Source organism: Protopterus annectens, chromosome 2.part0 (genome assembly GCF_019279795.1).
Source record: "Protopterus annectens isolate FY-2018-M chromosome 2.part0, PAN1.0, whole genome shotgun sequence".
Classification (NCBI taxonomy): Eukaryota; Metazoa; Chordata; order Ceratodontiformes; family Protopteridae; genus Protopterus; species Protopterus annectens.
Genome location: NC_056728.1, coordinates 102,403,033 through 102,427,089, shown reverse-complemented (window position 1 = coordinate 102,427,089; position 24,057 = coordinate 102,403,033). Strand labels below are relative to the sequence as shown.

Genomic DNA, 24,057 nt, shown 5'->3' with positions numbered 1-24,057 from the left:
CCATTATAGCTGAATGCAACTAGGTGGCAGAAGCTGCTACAGGAGGCATGTAGCATCTGCATTATCATAAAGACTTCTTTTAAAGACTTTTTTAGTTTTCTAATACTATTAATTACTGGTAGCTTCAGTGGGCTTATAAACATACCTCTTATCTCTCCCTGATTGTGACTTGTAAAATTTTTGTCTAGTAAATTACCAGACAATAGTTTCATAATTCATATTGTTCAGAAAATGCATGTTGATGCAAAACCTATTCTGGAAATGGGAATTAGAGTAATGTTTAAAAAAAATGTCATTACATTTGTCCCCCTCCCAATTACTGTTTGTTTTTATACCTTATTTTTGATTAAAGAAGTTGAGAGCTAAGTTAAACTCAAACTATATATTATTGTTCAGCCTAAGTGGGGAAAAATGTATATCTAATTACTGGAAGCAACTGTTTTCCTGGAGGTAATTGTCCTGGAGTACAAAATTGACATTGCGGAGTGGACATTTTTAGGTTTGTGAGAACTGTGCTTCCTTGGTGAGGACTGCTAGCCTCTAATGTTTATATTTTAACAGTATTTTGACCTGTAATCTTTTAAAAACAATATTTTATGTTGCATTAAAACATGTATACATTATTGTTGTATGAATTTTGTGTTCCTGTAGGTCGTGTTTTTGCAAACTCTCCAGAGTCTGCATGTGTTATCGGACTCCGGAAAAAGGCAGTGCTTTTCAGTCCAGTCACAGAAATAAAGAATGAAACTGACTTTGAGTAAGTGCAGTTGTATTTTTCTGTGTTTGCACCTTAATATTAAAATACTATTTGTAAAATATGTACATTTTTTGAATGTGCTGAATGGTAAACCCATCTGTTTTTCCTGTCGGTTATAGAAGCTTACTTGGCAATCAAGTCATTTCACTAGGTGGACCTTAGTTGCATACACTGGTACAAAGACTGAATAGTTTTGTTTGTTTACAACAGACCACTTGCAGGCACACCCTGGGTGAAGGCAGTCACAAAAATATTAAAATAAAATAAAACAGAACAAATTCTCACACACTAAGTAATCACAGAAGACGCAAAACCCATAGACAGTTGAAACATGTTTAAATATTAACAGAGTAAAAAATAAGTATGGATTATTTTAGGGAAACAGCAGGTGAGAACAAAGGATTGAAGCACAAGTGATGAAGTTGAAGAGGGAATTAGGTGCGTCCAGTGGAAAAGTAGCTGCAGTCAGATTTTTGATGGGGTATCCTGAGTTGTGCTCTGAAAGTGGGGAGAGGAGAGAATTTAGGTCAGGGGGAGGGATTGCTGAGATTTGGTGCAAGGATGGTGAAGGAATGGTCAGTACGGGCAGTTTGGTTTGGGGTGTCTGAGGTGAAGGATTTAATCGAGAGGGGTTGCAGATTGTAGGGGGTGATTTTAATGTGGAGTTTGAGTGCAAAAGGTATAAAGGCACTGTTTGAAACAAAGAGACCATAGGAGTAACTCAACTCTGTAGGACACTGGTAGCCAGTTGGCCTTGGAGAGGGTGATGTAGTGGTGCTACTGGGGGATTGGAAATGAATCTGTAGATTTTGTTTTCATTGGACTGTAGAGTGGATTACGTTTTTTTAAGAGGCTGTTGCTATGATGGATTGCCTATACTCAAATTGAGCAAAGAGGACTCCTTTTCTATTTGCAGCTCTAGCTAGACTGGATAGAAAGGGAGATATTTTCTTGGACCAGGATAAAAAACACTTGATCTTTTTTCCTGGTGTTTTCAGTGTGTCTTTGGAAGTTAAGTGACTGGTATAGCCATAAACCTAGTTATTTAAAGGAAGTGGTTGTTTCACTTCGGTAATTATTGACATCTGCAATGAGTTTACTATAAGTTTTTTTCAGCTGTTGTGTGGTTCCAAATATATATTTTGGTTTGGTGGGGTTTAGGGTTAGCTTATTGTTGTTAGCCAAGAATTAAGGGGGTGGAAATCGGGCTGAATCTGCTTTTGAATAGCTGAATGTGAGAGACTGGATCGAATGATAACAGTGTCATCTGCATAAAGAGTGATAGGAAAGTTAGGGAGGTCTGTTGTTAGTTTTGTAAATAAAGATCGAAAACAGTGGGATGAGTATGGATCCCTGGACACTACTCTGTTAAGAGGTGATGGAAGTGATGGGCTGAGCCTGTTTTGACTCTGAGATACCCATTTGTTAAAAATGGTGGAACCAGTTGAGTATTGGGGTTAACCCCCATTTCTTGGAGGGAGTGAAGGAGTGGGAGATAGTAAGATCAAAAGCTTTGGTAAGGTCAGTGAGTAGAGTTTCTGAAAGTTTTCATTTATCAGTATTGAGAAAGATGTCAGCTTTAAGTGATCACAGTGCTGTCATTGTGCTGCGGCAAGCCCAAAATAAATGCTGTTTAAGAGTGTGGAGGTGGTACTGTTGGATGTAAGTGGACAGTTGGTTGTAGATTAGTTTTTCAAGTATTTTCCCAAGTGAATGGATGGTGAAGATATGGCTGAAGTGGGCAGTGTTTTCTGGCTAAGGATATTTGGAAAGCATGTCTGACATTGCGTTCTAAGAGCCTGTTAAAATGGAGGAGAGGTGTGGCAAGGAAGTCTTTGCAGAGTGATATAAACCAAGGGAGTAGGTTGTCTGCACTTGGTGGTACGTCTGGGTGTATGTTTTCTAGAGGGGGGGGGTCAAGGTCTTGGTGAGTAGTTTTCTTAAAATAGTATGGAAGGGGATAAAAGGAGGTGGGTCTGTGTGAGTTGGGGGGAGGCAGAGGCAGTACTAGACAGGTGGCTGAATTCCCTGAGAAAATCAGAGGTTGAGAGTTGGCACTGAGAGGTCTGGATGGTAATAGGGGAGTAGATGAGATCTGTGGATTTTCAGCCTGTGAGAAGATCTACTTCCTCCAGAATGGGTTAGTGCCAACTTTCTAATAGGGTTATGTTATGTTATACATACGCAATTATACATTTTATTTGTATGTGTATTTTTTGAAAAATATGCAAGTTAATTGTTTTTTATGTTTTTTAAGCTTTTTTAAGCTTGGTTATGCAATATGCATGAGTTTGATTAACAAGGGAATTTTGTTCACCATGTGATTTGGGGAGCTATTTAAATACCAGGGTGGAACATGTTAATTTGTCTGAAGAAGTCTTGCCCACTGAAGCAAGACGAAAGCACTTACTTTACGTGTGGTCTGCTGATTAAAAATTTTGTTTGGAAGTTTACCTGTGGTTTGCCTTTGGTCCTTATCCATTTTGGAAGTTGTTTTATTTTTTACAAGATTTACGTCCTGCCAGACGTCTTTGGGTTTGCCTAGCAGAGCAAGTTTTGGTTTTGTGCTTGTGTCTGGTTTGCTTAGCTAGCTTAAATAGTGAAGTAGAGGCAGTACGATTTTCAGGTAAGGGGTTTTGTCTACATGAAGACCACTTGCACTTAAGTCTGAGCAAGGCTTTCATTTCTGTGGTTAGGTAGGGTTTCTTGTATTTGAAAAGGTGCTATGTTTGGGGGAAGAATTTGTTTTGGAAGTTTGAATAAAAGACGTATGTAAGAACTGTGGCATCTGTGTTTGGATTCTGTATGTTGATCATGAGACCATTCAAAAGTTGTTAGGTGTTTTCTGAGGTTTTCTGTATTGTTGGTAGATCTCTGTCTGAAGTTAACTTTGGGGGTCAGTTTTGGTAACTGTTGGATAATATAGAAGGTTATTTGGGGAGTGGACAGTGAATGAGGATGGAAGAACAGATATATTGGAGTAAATTGGGGGCGTTATTTGTGATTAGTAGATGCAGGAGGGAGTGGTTGTTGGCTTGGAGATTTGAACAGGCATCATTGTTTAACTGCATAAGGTTGATACTGGCTAGGAATTCAGCAATGTCATTTCTTAGGGGTCCTATGTAGTTTAGGTTAAAATCAGCTTGAATAATGGTATTTTTTACACTTGTAGGAAGCTGAGGTGATAATAAGAATAAGGGATTTAAATTTGTTGAGAAAGGCTGGAGGAGGAAGGTAGGCAACTACTTTTAGAAGGTGACTTTTTCAAGGAGGGAAGTTGTAGAAGTATCTAGTTGGGTTCAGTATCTGAGGAGGTGTTTGCTTGAACAATGATGGTTGGGTTAAGATTTTTTATGAAGAATGAGATTGCCCTCACCTTGGCTTTTGACAGACTTTCTATCTTGGAGGTATTTGTAGGAGGGGAATAGATGCTGATGATTGGAATTGGTTTGTTTGAGCCATGTTTCATTGATAGCTGTGATACTGAGTGACTGGGTTGTAAGGAAGGTGTTGATCAAGTTTATGAGAGATACAGGGTCATTAATTAATGCACAGAAGAGAATGGAGGTGTCAGGAAACGTTATGGATGTTATGTCATGGGAGGTACCTGGATTCATTGTTGGGTCTGAGGAGGAGTATGAGCAGGATAGGGGTGTATTTATAGAGATATTTAGGAAGTTTCAGGTGGGGTTGGTGGGGTTTGGTAGGATTGGAGGAGATGAGATAAAGGGAGTGCGTAGTTGTTTTTCAGTGGCAGGTGAAGAATGAAGTATGCTTAAAAGTGGGGTAGATACTGGGGTTCAAATGGGTGTTTGTTGGGACTTTGTGGTAGGTTAGTGAAGACCAAGAGATGAGAGAAGAGATGGTGTCACTCATTGTATACTTCAGTGGATTAAAGGGAGGAGAGCAGTGGTAGAAAATGAGTTCTGAAAGTAAGCTATAGGAGTCTTTGATAGGTCAGGACTAGTGTATTTGAGAATGTGAAGGGATTGAGACTGATGTTTGTTAGTAGTTTGTGTGGATTGTGATGAAACTGAATGGAAGTTTAGGGTGGGAATATGTCATGTTAATGAGGGTTGAGGAAGTGGGATGCAAGTTTAGTTAAGTTGTGTGCACTTTTAATGGATGGTCAGAAGTGGGTGGGAGAGGGTGGAGATAAGGGGATGTGTAACTTGGAGAGCATGGGGGTGGCTGGGGAATTGGGGGTGGGTGGAAAATGAAGCAGAACACATGCTCCCCCAGCTGGAATCAATCTGTGAAGGTGTGTATGGTGGATGCAGGGGTTATATTGGACAAGCAGCCCAAGCAGAGTAGTGGCCAGACAAAAAGGGGAGAAAACTAACTAAACCTGACCCCCCCCCTTAATTGCTAAAGCTATGGGTGTTCACCTTCAAGATCATAAACAAGTGTGCAAGGAGCGCTTCTGATTAAAAAATATATATATATGAGACCAAGTCCCCTTGCATGCTGTTGAGAAAATGTATTATGTAAACAATTACATAAACAGGAAGAAAATAAACACCAAAGTAGGCAAAAATGTCTTTAATAGCATTAGCGCCTTGAGTTAACAAACTCTTTAAAGGTTGAGTAAAATACAAAACAGATAAATACATACTGAAAATAGTCCCTCTAATTCAGTTATCTTGAAGGAACTCTTTGCAAAGAAGCTCAGTGTTGAAGCCATCAGGTTGCATTGTTTTAAACTGAAAAATATAGATCATATCCATCTTATCTAAAAATAGAGATGTATATTTCTGTTTTTAACCTAACGTATATGCGCCCTGCCTCATAACAAAAAATATTTAGCAAGACCCATTTCCTTGATGGCATTTCCATAAATGTTCTGCCAAAGAATTTTCTATATTTGTATTTCTGCATTCCTTCTGATTTCCCATCAATCTAATTGTTACCATCCTACTATTTTCCCCTATATAAAACATACAAGAACACATGGAAGAGTGACATGTGAAGTTGTCACGTGTATGAATGCTCCCACAGGAAATGGCCAAGAAGTATCCCTAGCTAATAACTTACAAACCTTACAAGGTGCACAAGGTTTAGTATCCAAGCTGTTTGCCCCAATGAAAACATAAGCAGAATTAGCGTAATCACACTCAGACCTACTATAGACTAACCTACCCCGGTTTTCATGAAGCCCGGCACAAGGACGGCGGTAGGCTTGCACCGACAGTGCGGCGTGAAGATTGCGCAGTAGCGCCAAAGGCGCGCTGCCGCCACAGCCACATGCACAGGAAAGGAGCGCGAGTGCATAGGGCGTGTTGAAGTGCCGCATGGAGGCGTGGAAATGGCAGCTGTCGACGTGCAACCTAAAATGCTTGCATATAACAAGTTGCAAGATAGTAATCACATCTGTCAGTGTCCGTGGATACTGAAACGTATGCAAAGCATGCAAGAAAGTTCCTGCGAACACAAAGTGAAGAAGCAAACACAAATGCACGGTAAGGAATAACGGGTCCCTTTCCCGCGAACAAATGACATGGAAGATCGTGTGGCCGTAGTCCAACGCAGTGTAGATAGCTATACCAAGTGGAAGTGAAACGCATCATATGTTAGCGAGCAGCCAGTAGGTATGTCCAGCCTAATGGTGAGGGTCACCAGCTGACCCATAATGTGAGGGAGGGTACACAGCTGGGCAGATGTGTCCATAACAAAATACACGATAAATGTAGATATCTAGCGACCGTATGTCCGAATCATATCCCACAAGGCATGTAATAGTCACATACAAAAGGTATGTCCGTATTTCACATACCAAATGTGATAGGAAATAGAATAAGCATGTAAACGAAACAGAAGGAGCATATAAACAGCTACAACAATAAGGAAACATGTAGGCTGAAAGGAACAGTATAATCCGTACCGTCGACTGTGGGGACATGTTGTCCAATACAGTCGGATATGTGTACAGAATATATCCCATCCTGGATGTAGGAAAAGGTGGCATCCTACCAATGAGTAGTACAGGCTGCCAAATTCCGGAAATCAGTGGTACAAGCCGAACTTGTCAAGATGTGTCACAGTTGAACGGGTAGTACCCGGGTATACCAACCATGTAATGAAAGTTAAGTATGGACATGTACCTGTGTGCGTGAAGTATAGCATGTGGAAAGCAAACATGGCAGGGTAGTCCACACAACCATACAGGTACCTGACACATGTAGGGTATTCAGTCTATTACTCTGGCCATGTCATTGGCCAACAACCAAAGCAGTGATGTATGGGGTATGAGGAATTTGTGTGTGTGTGGGGATGGGTAATTGTACAATCCTCCAAGGCGATACTGTGTCGTATGCAGAATAGGTGAACCGGAGGTGTATGAGGGAGCAGCGGGTGAACCTGAAAGAAACACAAACACATGTATAAACAGCTGCAATACAAGCAGACAGGCCATACTGTAGAACACAATCCCACAAACATATGAATATTGAAATATGCGAGACAAATGTATAGACATGTCACTGGCACATACCCACAGATTGGTCCTGATGGAACAGGCCATAACAAATGCAACACACCTGGATGAATAAGGGACTACCCAGCATCCCCTCCACATCATACAACCCGCTCCTGTACCTGAACGTCCACCAAATCCAGCCATACTTGGCCTACTGGTTTGGTGCAGACACAGCTACACATAGTGACCAGTATGCATATGTAGTAGGTAGTGTCACCCTAGGCAGTTGCAGGATTGCACAGTATGTATCCCTTGCATGTAAAACCCCCAGCACATTTTCGTAATGCCAAAAAGATGTTCGTTATTTCTCTTGTTGTGGATCTGTCCAATTTTTGGATATCCCTCATGGGATACATAACCTGTGTAAACATTAGAATGGAAGACACGAAGTCCAGTCCAGTAGATATCTGGACACAAGTTGGAATGTGCATTAGAGGTGCACGACACAGTCCAGCCCTAAGTGGTCATGCATACCCTACTACCCAGGATCAAACACCTGCCCGTGACGCACGTGTCCCGAAACGAATAAGCGGGAGAATATATTGCACACATTCGCATAGTGGCATATGGTATAAGGGTGATGAAGGCACTGATGTAAACAGGATACCCCTGATCCACTGTGTCAGGGACAATTAATGTGTGTGTAGGTGTGACCTGACCAACAATGGTACAATGCCAAATGTCTTGTGACTGTAGGGAATAACTATGCACCATACTGCATGTAACAGTTGCCTAAAGCGGTTACGTCAGGCTAGAATAAACATAATTCGTACAAGAAACAGGCAAACAACAAAAGTGCCAAAGGTATAAAGCTTACAGCTAGGAAACAAATTACTGTTCTAAACCTGCAGTGACCGTGGCTGTGTGTTGGCCCAAACAATCTGGTGTCTGCAGTAGGGTTGTCATCTGTCCCGCTTTGCGAGGGATAGTCCATCGTTGGACAGTTGTGTCCTGACAAAAGACATTTCAAATGGCAAATGTCCTGGGATTGTAGGACATAAGTACATCCCATATGTTATGTAATAGTAGCAGAAAATAATTATTGCAGTATCTACAATACCTAAATGTTACAAAAAACAGAATAAGAAAATAAACTGCTACAACAATAGGCTTTTATGTAGGCAAATAAGTAAAGTTCTATCCGTTGTACTGACCGTGGGTATGTGTTGGCTTGTAAAACCTGGTGTGTTCCAAAAATGTCCCATCTTGGCCATGTGAAAAGGTGCCAACCCTATACAGCACAACTCGTACATATGACAATGTCAGCGATACCAATGGTCAGAGCATTCGCACAATAACTGGCCAGACCCTTAAAAACTCACAAAGTCAGTGCCTTTTGGGGGAAAGGTGTTGAATGAGAATGACTACTCACAACAATGAAGCATACTAGACGCGTTTAACTGCAGACAATTAGTAGTATTATGAATCTGTCAACATGTTCCAAGTTAATAGTACTAATATGGTAGAAGTGTCCGTGATTGTCCCTGAGTTGTCATAGCCTTGTCCCTGTCACTGTAGACACGAGTCCTCGAGTATCAGTGAGGTCCGTATACAGAAGTACACCAACCAACTGTCCCAGCTTTCGACTAGACTATTGCATACCTGTAGTGATTTCATAACAGATGTCCAGAGTAATATTCATTGTATGTATAAATGAATGAAATAGTCAAATGGGAAGGGAAACCACCCCCCAACCTGCATTATGTAGTGGAACCACTCCCTGCCCTAAATTATGTAGCGCCGACCCAATAATGTGGTCAGAGGTGCCCAAACACCTGCGTCTTTAAACACAGGTAGAATGTGAAACTCTGGACTAACTCTGTCCATGTGCTACATCTGATCTTTGAACACCGCCAGGGCAGTGCTAGTCACCACTCGGCCGAGCCTAAACCCGGACCAGCACATGAAAACCCTGACAGCCAAACACGCGTATGTGCGAGAACTATAAGCGTAGGGGTTATGAATATCCTTGGAGTGAGTAGACTCGCAGCACGGGTCCAGAGCAGTAGGAAACAGGGAATGTCCTAATTGTAGTACTGCGGTTTTCCCAGAAGGAGAATGGATGCCTGCTGTGTAAGGGAAGCGGTGAGGCGTATGTCAGAGTAGCTATGAACCATGGGTATACATATAAATGAGCCAGAACACCAATAGTGTACTGGTTACAGCATCCGCCCAACATAAAGGCATTCCCGGTGCAAGTACAACTATAGCACATATTAATTGGGTAATGAATGCCTCTGTGCCGTAAAGCCAACAGTTATACATGTAAAGGTGACCGCGTTCGCATGGGTCCGTTAACCGGATTCCATCAAAGTGGTACTGTCATAAGGAATAAGGCACATGTAATCCTAAAGACGTGCCTGTAAATATATGTAACTCAGAATAAGTAGATGCAAGTGGTCCTGCGTGGGTGTACGCTGCTATTAGCGTAGCAAATGTATGTTGTCTTCTACAGCTGTAACTTTCATATATATATATATAGGTTCATAGGTTCATACTAGGCTATCTGCCCTAGGGCATTTATAAGCCTAGCCAGAGTATGTTTGACTTTCGCCACCCATTTTAAATTAATTTTGCTATGCCCTTTTTCGAGGTTAGTATACTGTGCCTCTGTCTAACAGTGACACAGAAGTGATACCCGGGGTAAACCTACGATCTCCCATCCACTCATCAAGATTCCTCTTGAAAAGAGTCAATGAGGGACTCTGCCTAACCTGGACTGGGATTTTATTCCAGAGTGAAGGGAGCCTCTGGGTTATGAATCTGTCCCTCCAGCATGTCCTATTTATTTCAGTGCTGAGGTTCAAGTCTCTCGGCGTAGCTCGATGGGATTTGGATTTTTGAGGTGCAGCATGTCCCTTAATTCCGGGTTGGACATGGCCTTATCGTCAGGCACAGGTCACCTCTGAGCAGGCGGTATGCCACTGAGTAGAGCTGGAGTTTCTTTAACCGGGCAGCATATGGCATCTGTTTGAGCCCTTTGATCCTCTTGGTGAGGTACTTTTGGGGTCTTTCCAGTTGCTGCAGGTGTCTGGTAAGGTACATCCCAAAAGGGCATTGTACTCAATTATGGGCCTGATGAGGGATGAGTAAAGAGGCACGATGACCTCCCTAATCTAGATGTGAATCCCTTCATGATTAGGTGGGCTATATAAAATGTTTTTCTAACCACTTTGGCCACGTGGTTGTCAAATGAGAGATTGCTATCAACTTGGGTCCCCAGGTCCCTAATTACTTCTTCTGTACTTAATGGATTACCACCTATGTGGTAATTTGTGGGCACTTTGTTTTGCCAAAGGGGATGACTATACACTTTTGGCGTTTAGCTTGAGGCCATGGCTCTGGCACCAGTTGTCTGTTTCTACGAGGCCCTTTTGGAGGATGCTTGTTTCGGCTGGAGAGTCGATTATGGCCCAGTTTGCAGTCATCTGCGAACTTGGTCAGCCACAGTCCTTCCGTGTTGGCCTGTACCTCCGAAAATATATACCAAACAAGAGAGGTCCCAGGACTGAGCCTTGTGGGACGCCACTTGTAACTGGTTTGGAGTCTGACATGGCTCCAGCAATTCTAACCATGTGGGTTCTGTCCTTGAGCCAGTTTGCAACCCATCTAGTGACATAGGGGTTTATATTTAAGCTGGTGAGCTTATCTATAATGCCCGAGTGGGGTATTGTATCGAAGGCTTTGCGAGGTCCAGATAGGCTGTGTGGACCACCTTCCCTTCGTCAATGGCCTTGGTGACTGTTTCAAAGAAGTCAACCAGGTTTAAGAGGCAGGATCTGCCCTTAACAAAGCCAAACTGGGTAGGATCCAGTGTCTGTAGGTCCCCAATATCTTTATTTATGAGGTCCATGATGATCCTTTCCATAGCTTTGCAGACCAAGCTAGTCAGGCTTATGGGCGATAGTTTCCAGGGTCCGTTGAGGCACCACCTTTGTGGAGAGGGACCACTGTTGCTGCACGCCACTCTTTGGGTACATATCCTGTAGTAAGGCTGAGATTGAACAGTAGTTTTATGTTTGGGTTTAGCTCTTCTTGGAGTTCATGTAGACGCAGCCTGGGACACCGTCTGGTCCCATTGATGCTGTGTTTTTGCTTTGGAGAGGCGGCTCCCACCTGAGCATCTGAGATGTCAGGGGCAGCACTCTGCTGGGATAGATATTTGCCCTTTGGTGGGGAGAAGTTTGCTGAACCTGTCAGCTAGGATGTTGGCAATGTCTGTGGGATCAGTGTATTTTTGTCATTTTGGACTAATTCTGAGCATATCTGGGAATTCCCACCCAGGTTCCTAACATAACTAAAGAAAGCCTTGTGATTATCCTTAGTGTCCTGTGCAATTTTTCTCTCGAAGCTGGCCTTTGGCGATTTTATGAGTGCCCTTAGTTTTTTGCTAATACTGATCAGAGATGCCTTCCCTTTTGGGATTTTGCTCTATCATGTAGTAGCTTCCTCCTTCTATTGTATAGTTTGTTTATGGCTGGGGTCCACCAGACAGGTCGTCTGCCTTTGGAGGATTGGGTCTTGGTTTTATTTGGGATTGCATGATCCATGCAGTCCTGAAGGTGTTCATAGAATGCATTTATAAAGGATTCTGCGGTCTGGGCCAGATTTTCCACAGGCCGGGGCTTTGAAGGATTCCACCTCGGTTTTGAGGAGTGTGAAATTTGCTTTAGAGAAGTTTTTCACTGTGGTTTTCTGGGCAGGGGGTGGGGTCGGGATGTGAATATCCAGTGAGATCAGTTTATGGTCTGATCTTACCAGTGAGGATACACTTCTGGTCTGGAGCATAGAGTCCCCATGTTGGTGATGATCAGGTCCAGTATGTTTTCCCTCTTGTGGGAGTGGTAACAAGTTGTTCCGTAGCATTTGAGTTTATGAATTCTAGGAACCTTTGGGCAAGGGTGTTGGAGCTAGAGTAATGCTCCCAATCTATGTTTGGGTAGTTGAAGTCGCCCAATATAATGGTGTTCGGAGAGACCTTCATATTTTCCAGTGTTCTCAGGAAGGCCGAGTGGGGTTCCTGGGTTTGGGAGGGTGGTCTGTAGCAGGCTATAAACTGGAAGGCAGTTTTACCCACTGTTAGTTGCACATGGATAGTCTCTGATGCTTCGTGCTTTGCCACCAACCTGGAGGTGTGGGTATCTTTGATGAATATCGATACTCCCCTCCTTTGTGGTTCGGTCCAAGTTTTGGGGCGAAAAGCATGGTATGAGGTATAACCTGGTAGTGCTGGGGTGCTCTGGACCCCTGAACCAGGTTTCTGTTACTGCACAGATATCAATGTTCTCCATGCTAAGGAGAGTTTCGAGTGCGTGCATCTTGAGGTTTAGACTTCTAGCGTTGAGTAGCATTACTCTTAGTTTCTTATCCCTTGTGATACATATATATATATATATATATATATATATATATATATATATATATATATATATATATATATATATATATATATGTATGTATGTATATGTTAGATGTGTGTACAGAGAACTATCCACAGACATAACCGAAATATGCAATTATATAGCTACATATCTATCTATCTATATATACACATACATACAGATATATATATGTGTGTGTATATACATATATATATCTATATCTATATGTGTGTATATCTATATATATATATATATATATATATATATATCTATATATAGATAGATATATATATATCTATATATAGATATATAGATATATATATATATATATATATATATATATATATATATATATATATATATATATATATAGATATGTTAGAAACGCTGAAAGACGAAAGCAAACCTAAGGGTTGTGAAGGGAATCCAGAGCAAGGTAGGAATTATGAAGTGCTCGCAGCGTATGTCACACAAAGCTGCACAAGTGTGGGTAGAGCACCGCTCTCCACACCAGAGGCAGGGCTATGCCAGTGGCCATAACATCGTTGAAGTGCTACGTCAACATTGTAAACAGACGGAATGTAGGACATGTTGCGACCACCTACACTTGTAACCCGCAAATTGTTCGTAAGCCATGACACCAGGAAAGGCACGTATGTGCAAATATGAATGGATGGTGAGCCTGTGAATACATGAGGCGGTACAAAATGTGTGTAGGGCCCCAACGCTCATGAGAGGGCAATGTGTAAAGGTGTGTCATAGCTGTGATATCAGGTGTATAATGTCTGTTATGCGGGGAAACTCAACACTGGTGTGCAGGAGAAACCATGGATATGCGAGTATGGACACAGGAGTGATAGGGTATGTTGCACCGGGTGCAATGGAGCGGCCCTTGGAGGTCAGCTAGTACTAGGGTTACCACCTTTTCAAATGCTCAAAATGGGACATTTACTGTAGAAATGTCAGATTAGCAGGACAAAACATACCCATGACCAGTACAAATGATAGAACTTCACCTTTCTGCCAAAATAAAAGCTTATTCGGTTAGCATTTGAGTTGCTTATGCTATTTCAAATAACATTTAGGTGTTTCAGAGAAAAAAATAACTGTCTTATGAAACTATGAAAGAAAACTTAGGAAATATTTTCGTACAATAATCTCAGGACATCTGCCATTTTTTCAGTTTTTTCGCAGGACACAACTACCCAAAGAGGGACTGTCCCCACAAAGTGGGACAGGTGGTAACCCTAGCTAGTACGTAGTTGCGATTCCCAGATAAAGCGTTGTTTGCGTGGAGACATGCGTGAATGGGCGTATCATTGTCGGACGTTGTGCATCAGGTCTGGCAGCATGGCACGTAAAAGCTAGACGCCACCAGTGAGCGGAACGGAGTTCTGCTGTGACAACACCAAACCAGGAAAAGCAGAAAGACATAACTACATGAAGACAACAATTTGTTGACGTACAGTCACAGTAACACAAACACACATCCTATCAACAGTAATAATATGAATGTGTACAGAAACAAACACAGTAGCAGGAGTAATAGGCTGTGCATACGAGGAATAGGTCGAATGACACTATCACAACACAGCTAGCAGTGGCACCCCAGACATGAAAAACCTGCGACATCTGTCCGCTGCATAACGTGCAATATACTGAGCACAAGTTCACCGGAGTGAAGTGTCGGTGTCAGAATGACTAAGGCAATAGTATGCTGTTGAAGCAGGGATAAAACCAATACGCATATGTAAGTGTCCATGTCCGGGAAATGTATAGGTTAACGGACACACAGCTGTATATATAGATAAAACTGTATATATACACATCGTGATAATTTTCATACACATATGGACATATATGTGTTTGTATATATATATATATATATATATATATATATATATATATATATATATATATATATATACACACACACACAAGGATATACTATGGATATATATAAGATATATATATATATATATATATATATATATATATATATATATATATATATATATATATATATATATACACACAAACAACAGGTGGTGATATATACACATACACACAAAACAAACTATATGTCAATGTAGATATACACATTCACATAAATAGGTTACTTCACAGCAATTAGGGGTAATATATTTACAGCCCGGGCATTTGTGACTGGGAGGTCCAACCCCCCCACATCACCCAGCTAGGCTGGACAGACATACAGACAGGCAATACAGATCAAGACACTGCCGCTGTCCAAAACACCAGTAGGAAAGGACCAGTGGGAGAGTTCTGCAAGGTGTACACTTTAAACAATTTGTCCCCAATTGGTTGAGAGGTCTGAGCCACAGCCAGTAGTACACAGATGACCTCCACGGTTTGCATGCGTTAAGGTTATTCATGTAGCATTATAATTGATAATACTGTTTCCTATTACATGTAGCTGTTACTGATACAACAAATTGATGTCTGACACCACTACACACACTATATAGCCTCCATTCCCGAACTCACAGGCCCAGACCTCTCAATCAATTGGGGACAAATTTTAACAGAATCAGGGACAAGTTGGGAACAAACAGGGACAATCAGGGACGCTTTTAAAATATTAGTGCTATTAACTTGATACATTTCAACAGAATCAGGGATAAGTCAAGAAAACACAAGGACAATCAGGGACACATTTAAACTATTAGAGCTATTAACTGGAAACATTGACAGAATCAGAGCATATGAATTAATACACATATTCTGAAGTTAAAGAAGTTTGTAACTCTTACTTATTGACATTATTCATTAAGTGTAATTCATCACCTTTCCTCCAAACATCACTAGTTTTAGGAGGGATTAAGAGGGACAGAGTTAAAATATGATCCAAAATCAGAGACAGTTGAGAGGTATGCTGTGGGTATGTGTTGCTTCGACACATGTGATAGCTCTACATATAGGGTCTATAGGGCCGCCACCAGTCTGAACGGCCAAAGTGGAACCTGGTCTGTAGAACTGTCAGATGTACCAGGGCAGAACATACTTACAGCCATGCATAGTACAGAAATATACATATCGGAGCAAATCAAAGCATAGTCTAGCAGCAGTGTAGTTGCTTATGCTACTACATATGACATATCGACGTGTCGGGTATACAAGACCTGTAACAAGCAACCAGTACAGACACCTACAACATGAGAAGGTCCCCTAATCAGGACAGTTGAAATGGCTAGAGTATTGTCCATACCACTCAACTGTCCCTGAATGTCAGGTACGTCCCTAAGTTTGACTGAAAGTCTAACTGTGTCCCTCTTAATCCCTCCTAAATGTAGTGGCTGTTGAAGGAAAGGTGGTGAATTACACTTACTGACTAATGACAATAAGTAAGAGTTATATGCAACTGTTACGTCAGAATATGTGTATTATGTCATATGCTCTGATTCTGTCAATGTGTCAAGTTAATAGCACTACTTTTGTAAATGTGTCGCTGTTTTTCATGACATGTCCCTGATTCTGCAGAAATGTGTCCCCGATTGGTGGAAAGTTCTGGTATTGTCACTTGTGATGTGTGATGAGGGACTGTCCCATGCAAAGAGGGAAAGGTGTCACTCCTACAGTCTCCCGTAGTGCAATCTGAAAGGTGGTCAATGTGCAGTTGGTATGAGGTAGCATGACTTGGCAGATAGCTGCGTTAACAAACTCAAGTCACATGTCAGCATTGCAGAGTATCGGTTCCCATGTATCAGGCAGATGGCAGCAGATCATATGAGGAACACGCATATAATATGATTACGTCACTGGACAGGCCGCCGAGTCCATACAGTCGAACGGCTGCCATCGCAAAATGGTTACACATACCTGATACTGTAGTCATGTAGTCTGATGTAATATGCATCACAAGGGATCGCACACACCCAGCGTGAGTGACAAATGTAAGTTGAAATGTCGGAGAGCGAGTGGCTGTAAGCGTGTTTGTCTACCAGTATGCCAGTAGTGCCCTGTCAAAGAAATGTGGAGTGTATACGTGTATAAGATGCTGTGACCAGAGGTCAGCAGTGCTCAACACTGTGCAAACCCACGCACAACAGCTCCCACCTGTTGGACTGTGCCTTACTTGGTTTGTACCCAAAGGCATCGGCCTGTCCGCAAACAAAGAACTGCCCTATACACGTGATGGTAGACGTACCCTGCGCACATAGCTCATGTGAATGAACAATAGACCATGGCATGTGTACAGACAATAGACTGCAAACACCATACAGCACAGACATCCAACAGTATAGCAATGTACTGGCAGATATGTCCGGACCACTGGTGTGTGCTTGCCTGGCCGTCCTGTGTTTCAGTGTGTGAGCATGCCCAGTATGACTGTTGCGCATGTTGTAGACTGACAATACCGTCATGTGTGTGAGCATGCAAAGTATGGTCAACTGTATTGCATGTGTCACATGTCCAGATAGTACTGTGTTGCTGACCCCTCTGTTCTACACAGACAGGTGACATGCTGTGTCTGCAGGATAGCTAATGGTCATATGGCATTGACAGTTGCTACATGTCTATATAGCGTGGGGGGGGACATGCAACCACTGTCCTACACAGCACCGTGGGTGGTGCACGTGACTCTCACATGTGTAGGTGTGACGGGGGCACAGCCAACAGTTGTACACATCTGCCGCTACTGTACTGGTCTGCCGGGTACTCCATGTCAGTGTGTGGACCTACCTAAATTGCTGGTTGGTGGGATACCAGGGTACGTCAGTTCCCAGCATTAATTACCAGCACAAGTAGTTTTGGATGTTCTATTACACATCCTACATCAAACAGCGTGGCCTGATGTCGTCTGTGTGTGTCATATGGGGTTGGGGTCAGTCATTGGGCATATCCATAGGCCATCGTATATCATTTGTCTGTATTGGTCCACATCTGTCCAGCTGCATGGAACGTGTGTGAGCTGTATGGACACACATGATGGTCAGCCCATAATCTGCAGTGAGTAGGACACCCTGTGTACTACAGGCTACCATTGTGACCCCCGTATGTGCTACAGAGGTCATGGTACCACTATGGATGTGTACTGTCTGCTGCCCTAACATTTGGCCACCACAGTCACTTGTATGCTCACATACATACCAGAGCAATGGGTAAGTACACATTCTAATACAATCGCCATTTGTTAGGTCAGTAGACATACCCTGGTTGTGTTACGGACTTGAGGACGGTGCTGGGGTGCTGCCTATGTCAGATACACACAGTGCACCTCCCATACATGGCCGAGCACAGGTACTGTCATGTTTGGCATCCATTGTACTGTGTGCAGGTCAGTGAGGGGAAATCCGTTGGTACCTACTGTGTCAGTGCATATGCCGTGTGTTGCCTCTTTGCCAAGGGCAGGTCATGCTGTGCATGGGCTGTTGCCGACTGTGCCCTACACAGGTTGTTCCTTCACCAAGTCACACTTTGACTGTACTGGCCTTGGCAGTGGTGTTGGGCTATGTGGCCCTGCCCCATGCTGTTTCTGCTGCAACTGTTACTGCAGGCTAACATTGTGTAGCATAGCTAATAACATAACAACATGTATGCATGTAGCTTGTGAATACTGCAGAGCCCCTACAGATGTGTCCGGATACCAGAACTGTGAACCAAGCATCCCAAACACATGCACATGTATATGTCTTCCCTATGCATCCGCCTCAGTATGGTGTGAGTGTTCAGGTGTGTGTGCATTGCTGATGGGTGTTATAAGCCACTACACCAGTGTTTACCTAGCATCCCCCACTGGGAGACTGTAGGGGATGTCCACATAGGCATTGGTGTGCTACAGCTGTGTCAGACGCCATATATCGGACACATCACAGCTTCCAGGGCAGACAGCACACACATTCAGTCTCATGTTCTGGCTATTGCTTAGGGCCTAGCTGTTGGATGGTATGCCCCTGCACTGACTGTAGGCCCTACCCTGCTCCACGGCTGCTGCTACGTGTGCAGGCTATAGCACCCAGTACCCCAGGGTAGTCATCCATGTGGTGGAACAGATTCATATTGCTGGTCCACTAATCACATATGTGGAGGACCTGTATGTGCTCACTAGCATGTATTGACATGGCATCTGTGAAGTGGTGAAATACTCTGGATGCAGATGCCTGTGAGATACCCATGATATCCTCAGTTGTGCTGTGTGAGGTACCTGTGGCTAGTACACCTAGGACAACACATCCCATGGTATCCACTGTGATGTGTTCCCCCATGGCCTGTGTGATTTGTTAGGCACAGGTCAACAAGCTGCTGTAGGAGGTCTCTGTCCACCCCATAGTGCTCCAACATCCCCAGCCCATGTAGACCCTGGTAAGTCACCCTCGGACAATAAAGTCTTATGTCACCCCAGTAAGGGTTGTTCGGCAGCATACACATCTGCACTGCCCCAGCCCCCTGCACATGTTGGTATATGTTGCCTGCTGCAGCCCGTGTCATTTGGTTGGACTGTGTTGTGAAATGTCCCTGCAGGTATACACCGGTGGTGTAGAGTGTGGATGAAACGTGTGTATGCTGCTTGCTCGCATAAGTGTACTTTTCATATGCGGGTTGGCCATGTCATCAGCTGATTGTGCTGATCAACACCTGTTTGTGCAGCCTGGACAACCTGACTACCCCACCACTGCTGTCATCCCTCCCAATGTCACCAGGCAGGTATAGACACACCCCTAGCTTAGGTTTTCTAAGGCAGGAGCACTCCCGAGGCAAAGTTCTGCAATGTACATACAGTATGCCTGTCCCCCCCCCCCTCCCATGCTATCAACTATATGTGAGACCTGCACCTGGCTGACTACACACATACACTCCAGGGACCAGCAGCACACCCTGGTGATAAATGTGATACACCATAGTCAACCTCATCTGCATAGTATAGTCTTCTAATGAATAGTTATATGACCCATACCAAACCTCCAACATATTAACCATTGCTCAGTGTTGCTCAGATCCACACACAACTGGCAACAGGTGCCTTACCATCACCATATTCGATGTCCCATGGTCTTCCCAGCAACAGACTAACCGGTGTCGACACGACAACAACCCGTGGACCTGCACGCCACAGACGATGTGCATTAACACCACGCCATGGCAGCTATACATAAATCCAAGGTTATTACGTACAGATCATCCAGCACAAATAGTCAATAGTGCTGAAGTCCCCAGACATGTGTTCACATCCATGTCCACCTCTACATCTACATATATCACATATATTATTTGTAGACATATATACATGGACATATACATATGTATATATACATACACACGTATACATGTACACATATGTAGATATGGCATTTATGTCACAACAGCGACCCACATGACAGCAATGCATTAGACAGGAATGGAAAGGAAACCACATGTGCCACCTGCATCATGTAGTGTTGTCAATATCAAGGCACGTGTGTTATGTTGCGTCACATGGGTCAGACCGTAGCAAGGGTAAGAGTAGGGCTGCTGACAGTTACTCACCATACCTATTGGCGACTGTATGTGTTGACAACACAGTGTCTAGGAAGAATATGCGGGCTGTGGACATTAAATAGGTCAGCAGCAAAAAAAACTGGACACATCCTGCTGCTAGCCACCCACAGATACCAACACATACGGTATAACTGCCAAACACACACCTGCCATGCCCTGGAATCAAGCATCTACCTGTCTAGTCTACCACACTACAGCATTATGCAGTAACAGAACGCGCTACCGAGTTCCGGCATCACCACACTCCCACAGGCATACTTCTAGGCAGATGACATCATCCGCAAAGGCAAAGACGCTGATAGGGAATGTATGTGGTGTGAGCCGTCTAAAAGCATTACTCTGTCACCAGGCAGCTGGAAACACACACACACACACACACACACACACACACACACACACACACACACACACACACACACACACAGGCACACACCTGGCAGGGCTGGGGGTCGAACATACACCTAACTACCTTATCACACTACAGCAATACGCAGTTACAGAATGCGCTACTGAGATTACTGAAGACAGCACTCCCAGAGGCATACTTCTAGGTGGGTGACATCATCCACAAAGGCAGAGACGCCGATAGGGAATGTATAGAGAATGAGCAGTCTGCAAGCATATTACTGTCCCAAGGTAGACGTAGACACACACATGGCAGTGGTGTGATCGGGGCAACTGAATATCTACGGAGCACTACAACAACACTACATGGATACGGGACGCGCCACAGACAGTACACCCTTCTAGACAGTCAACCAGTGTGTTCAATGTAGGCATCCATCGTGATGTTGTAAATGGACATCTGTTGCCTGGATGACCACCATCGCTATACAGGATGTCAATGGCCATGCCCATACACAGAGGCACATCAACACAAGGAGTCACTGGGCATGCCCACACGCTTAGTATCACACGTCCGTTTGGAATGTACTGTGTGTCCATCTACACAACGGCATACTGGGCATGCTCACACAGTTGCAAAGGGCCGTCTTGCATGCCCACGGATTCTAAACACAGAAGGGCGCAGTTTGGAATGTACTGTGTCCATCTACACAGTGACGTACTGGGCATGCTCACACAGTTGCAAAGGGCCGTCTTGCATGCACACGGATTCTAAACACAGAATGGCGCAGTTTGGAATGCACTGTGTGTCCATCTACACTACGGCTTACTGGGCATGCTCACACAGCAGTTGTAAAGGGCCGTCTTGCATGCACACGGATTCTAAACACAGAAAGGTGCGGTTTGGCGTCTTGCATGCACACAGATTCTAAACACAGAAGGGTGCAGTTTGGAATGTACTGTGTGTCCATCTACACAATGGTGTACTGGGCATGCTCACACACTTAGCAGTTGCAGAGGGCCGTCTTGCGTGCACACGGATTCTAAACACGGAAGGGCACAGTATGGTGTTACTGTCCCCACGTACATGAAGGCCACTCACATGTACCATCAGTACACACTCAGGGGCCATCATAGATGTCTCCGGTGCAGATCACAGAGGTACACACCGCAGTCTACAATGTAGCCCTCAGACATCACCATGTCATTGGATCAGCAATACACAGCCATACATTACCACAACACAGTGTGACTCATGACCAGTGGACTGTACATAGGTCTACAGCAACTGTGCAGACTACACGTGTACCGGCAGGGTTCCATCATGTGTTATGCATTGCAATGATACCACTGTAATAACCAGGTCGGCTCTACACATACCAGGGGCCCTGGGTCTTACACAGCTATGACAGATGACTGTCGCTGTACACCCAAGAACACACATGTTTGGATATGACATACATGTAATCGCAATGGATATGTGCATGGACCACACACACAACACATATGTACATAGCATAGCTTTTGCTGTCCTCCATGCAGACAAGTGGCTACAGCAGTCACACGCACGCAAATGGAAGGTGGGTCCATGGCTGTTGAATGCTAACAGTACATGAGGTAGCAATGTTGACCAAGGACACATTCCGTCTGTACTAATTACCCATGACACCCATCATATCATACAACAGTCCATGTGTTATGTATGTCATCACACATGTCCACCAATTGCAATGCATACAAACATGGCTACATGACAGGCATGTAGGACCAACACACATGTACAACTTGTAGTGCGCATGCAGCTACCATGCATGTGCAGTAGCTGATGTATGTAACTCATCTCTGCCTAACTACAACATGCAGTTGCAATGCAGCCCCATCATTGACACCTGTATATGGTGACATACTGACAGTACGGTAGGATGTACATCAGGTATGGATATATGTGTACATACAGTGGTGATCCACCTTTGCAGATGGATGTTTGCTGAGGACGGCTCACAGGTGTGTCACACGCCATCCTACTATTACATGTGCAAACAGTACGCTATGTTACTGTTACTTGACGGTGAAGACATAAAACCTACACAGCAGTCAGGTGTTACTGACTGTACGTCACTTGACACTTGTAACACTTGCATCCTCCCGTGTGCATATAGCAGCACAATTGCCAGATGTAGCGTTGGTACACATAATGCGGCCAATACTGCTGCATGTCTGTCAGACGTATCATCATATAGCAGGTGTATCATTCACAGTACTGCCATGTGTGTTTGCTTGTGTGACCATATATGCCACATATGGTGGGGAATACATCCCAATTGTTACACACCCCTGTACACTGTTGCAGAGATCTGTACATACTGCAGTGTGGAAAGCATGACGTAGGCAGCGGTGGTGTGTGTATCACACACATCAGCTATCCGTATGCGTATGACATTTATGGTCTCCACATTGTGTGTGTGTATGTATGTACGGCTGGTGCATGGAGTTAGGGTTTATGCTACCATACAGAACACACAGGATCCCTAACCCCTCATGGTGATGCATTCTGGTACCCTGTTGATGCCATCGGTCTCAGCCATACTGGCTACCTGTACATGTTCTTACTCTGTGTCGCATCGTGTGGGTGCACAGTACTGTGAGGGTGATGACCACATAGGCAGGGATCCTCACCTCAACACTATGGGGTGTGAGTTATAGTGTTGTTGACACCGTGAGTGTGGGCATGTTCCTGTAATGTGACAAGGTAATACTGCTACACAGTGAGGCCTCATGATATCAACTGGCCTCTAATGTTATCATCGGTCAGACTGCTGTGTACAACCCCTGCACCATGTCAACATACCTGTGATGTGACTTGGTATGGATGTCACGTCTCTAGCCACTGTAGCCTATTAAACTGCCCACATGCTTCTGGATCAGTATATGTGTGGACATCTGGGCTATGTTAGCCTTTCCAACAGTCAGGTTGAGGCTACGTATAGCATGCTGATATTGTCATACGTGCCTGTGAGTACTCCACAGTTACACATGGGAGTCTGCAAACACTGCTACCTGTAGGCACATGCAAGTAGACCATAAGGAGGGAACCAGGGCATCATTACCAACATGCTGTTACTGTTGTTACCGAGGCACATACTGTGAACATATAACAATGCCTGCTAAACCTGTACTACATGGTATGTCTGGTGTACACAACTAATGTAATATACACTTCTCTCACTATTCTGTTCACACTGTGCATCAGACCATTTGAGCATGTCCCTGCACTGATGGTGTGGATGACAGGGATGCGACACAGGCTTCATCATATGCACAGGGTGATGATGTTTGCCAGGGGCATAGGCTGCACCAATGGATGGCATCATGTGTGTGGGTAAGGGCCGGTGATATGATTGGACATGTCAGTTCAGTATGCATGTGGGTGTTGTGGTGCCCTACAGATGTCCTAGTAGTAGGACGGTGGCTGTCCATGACGTATGTCTTTCAGATCAGGATATGAACATGTAGCATGTCCAACATCATAGTGTAGCACATGTCTTTATGCAAGGTAGACAGCATGCTGCATAGTGGAGGTGAGGATTGTGAAGGCTGGTATC

At 43.8% G+C, this 24,057-nt stretch overlaps 1 protein-coding gene across 2 annotated transcripts in view; it reads left to right on the top strand.

Moving 5' to 3' along the window:
* The window catches only part of PFKL (phosphofructokinase, liver type), a 905,205-nt gene that overhangs the window by 863,658 nt on the left and 17,490 nt on the right, over positions 1–24,057 (top strand). For both annotated transcript variants that reach the window (XM_044060589.1, XM_044060587.1), the window contains exon 21: positions 652–757. In XM_044060589.1, the coding sequence (XP_043916524.1) occupies positions 652–757 (106 nt within the window). The remainder of the gene's footprint in view (positions 1–651; positions 758–24,057) is intronic.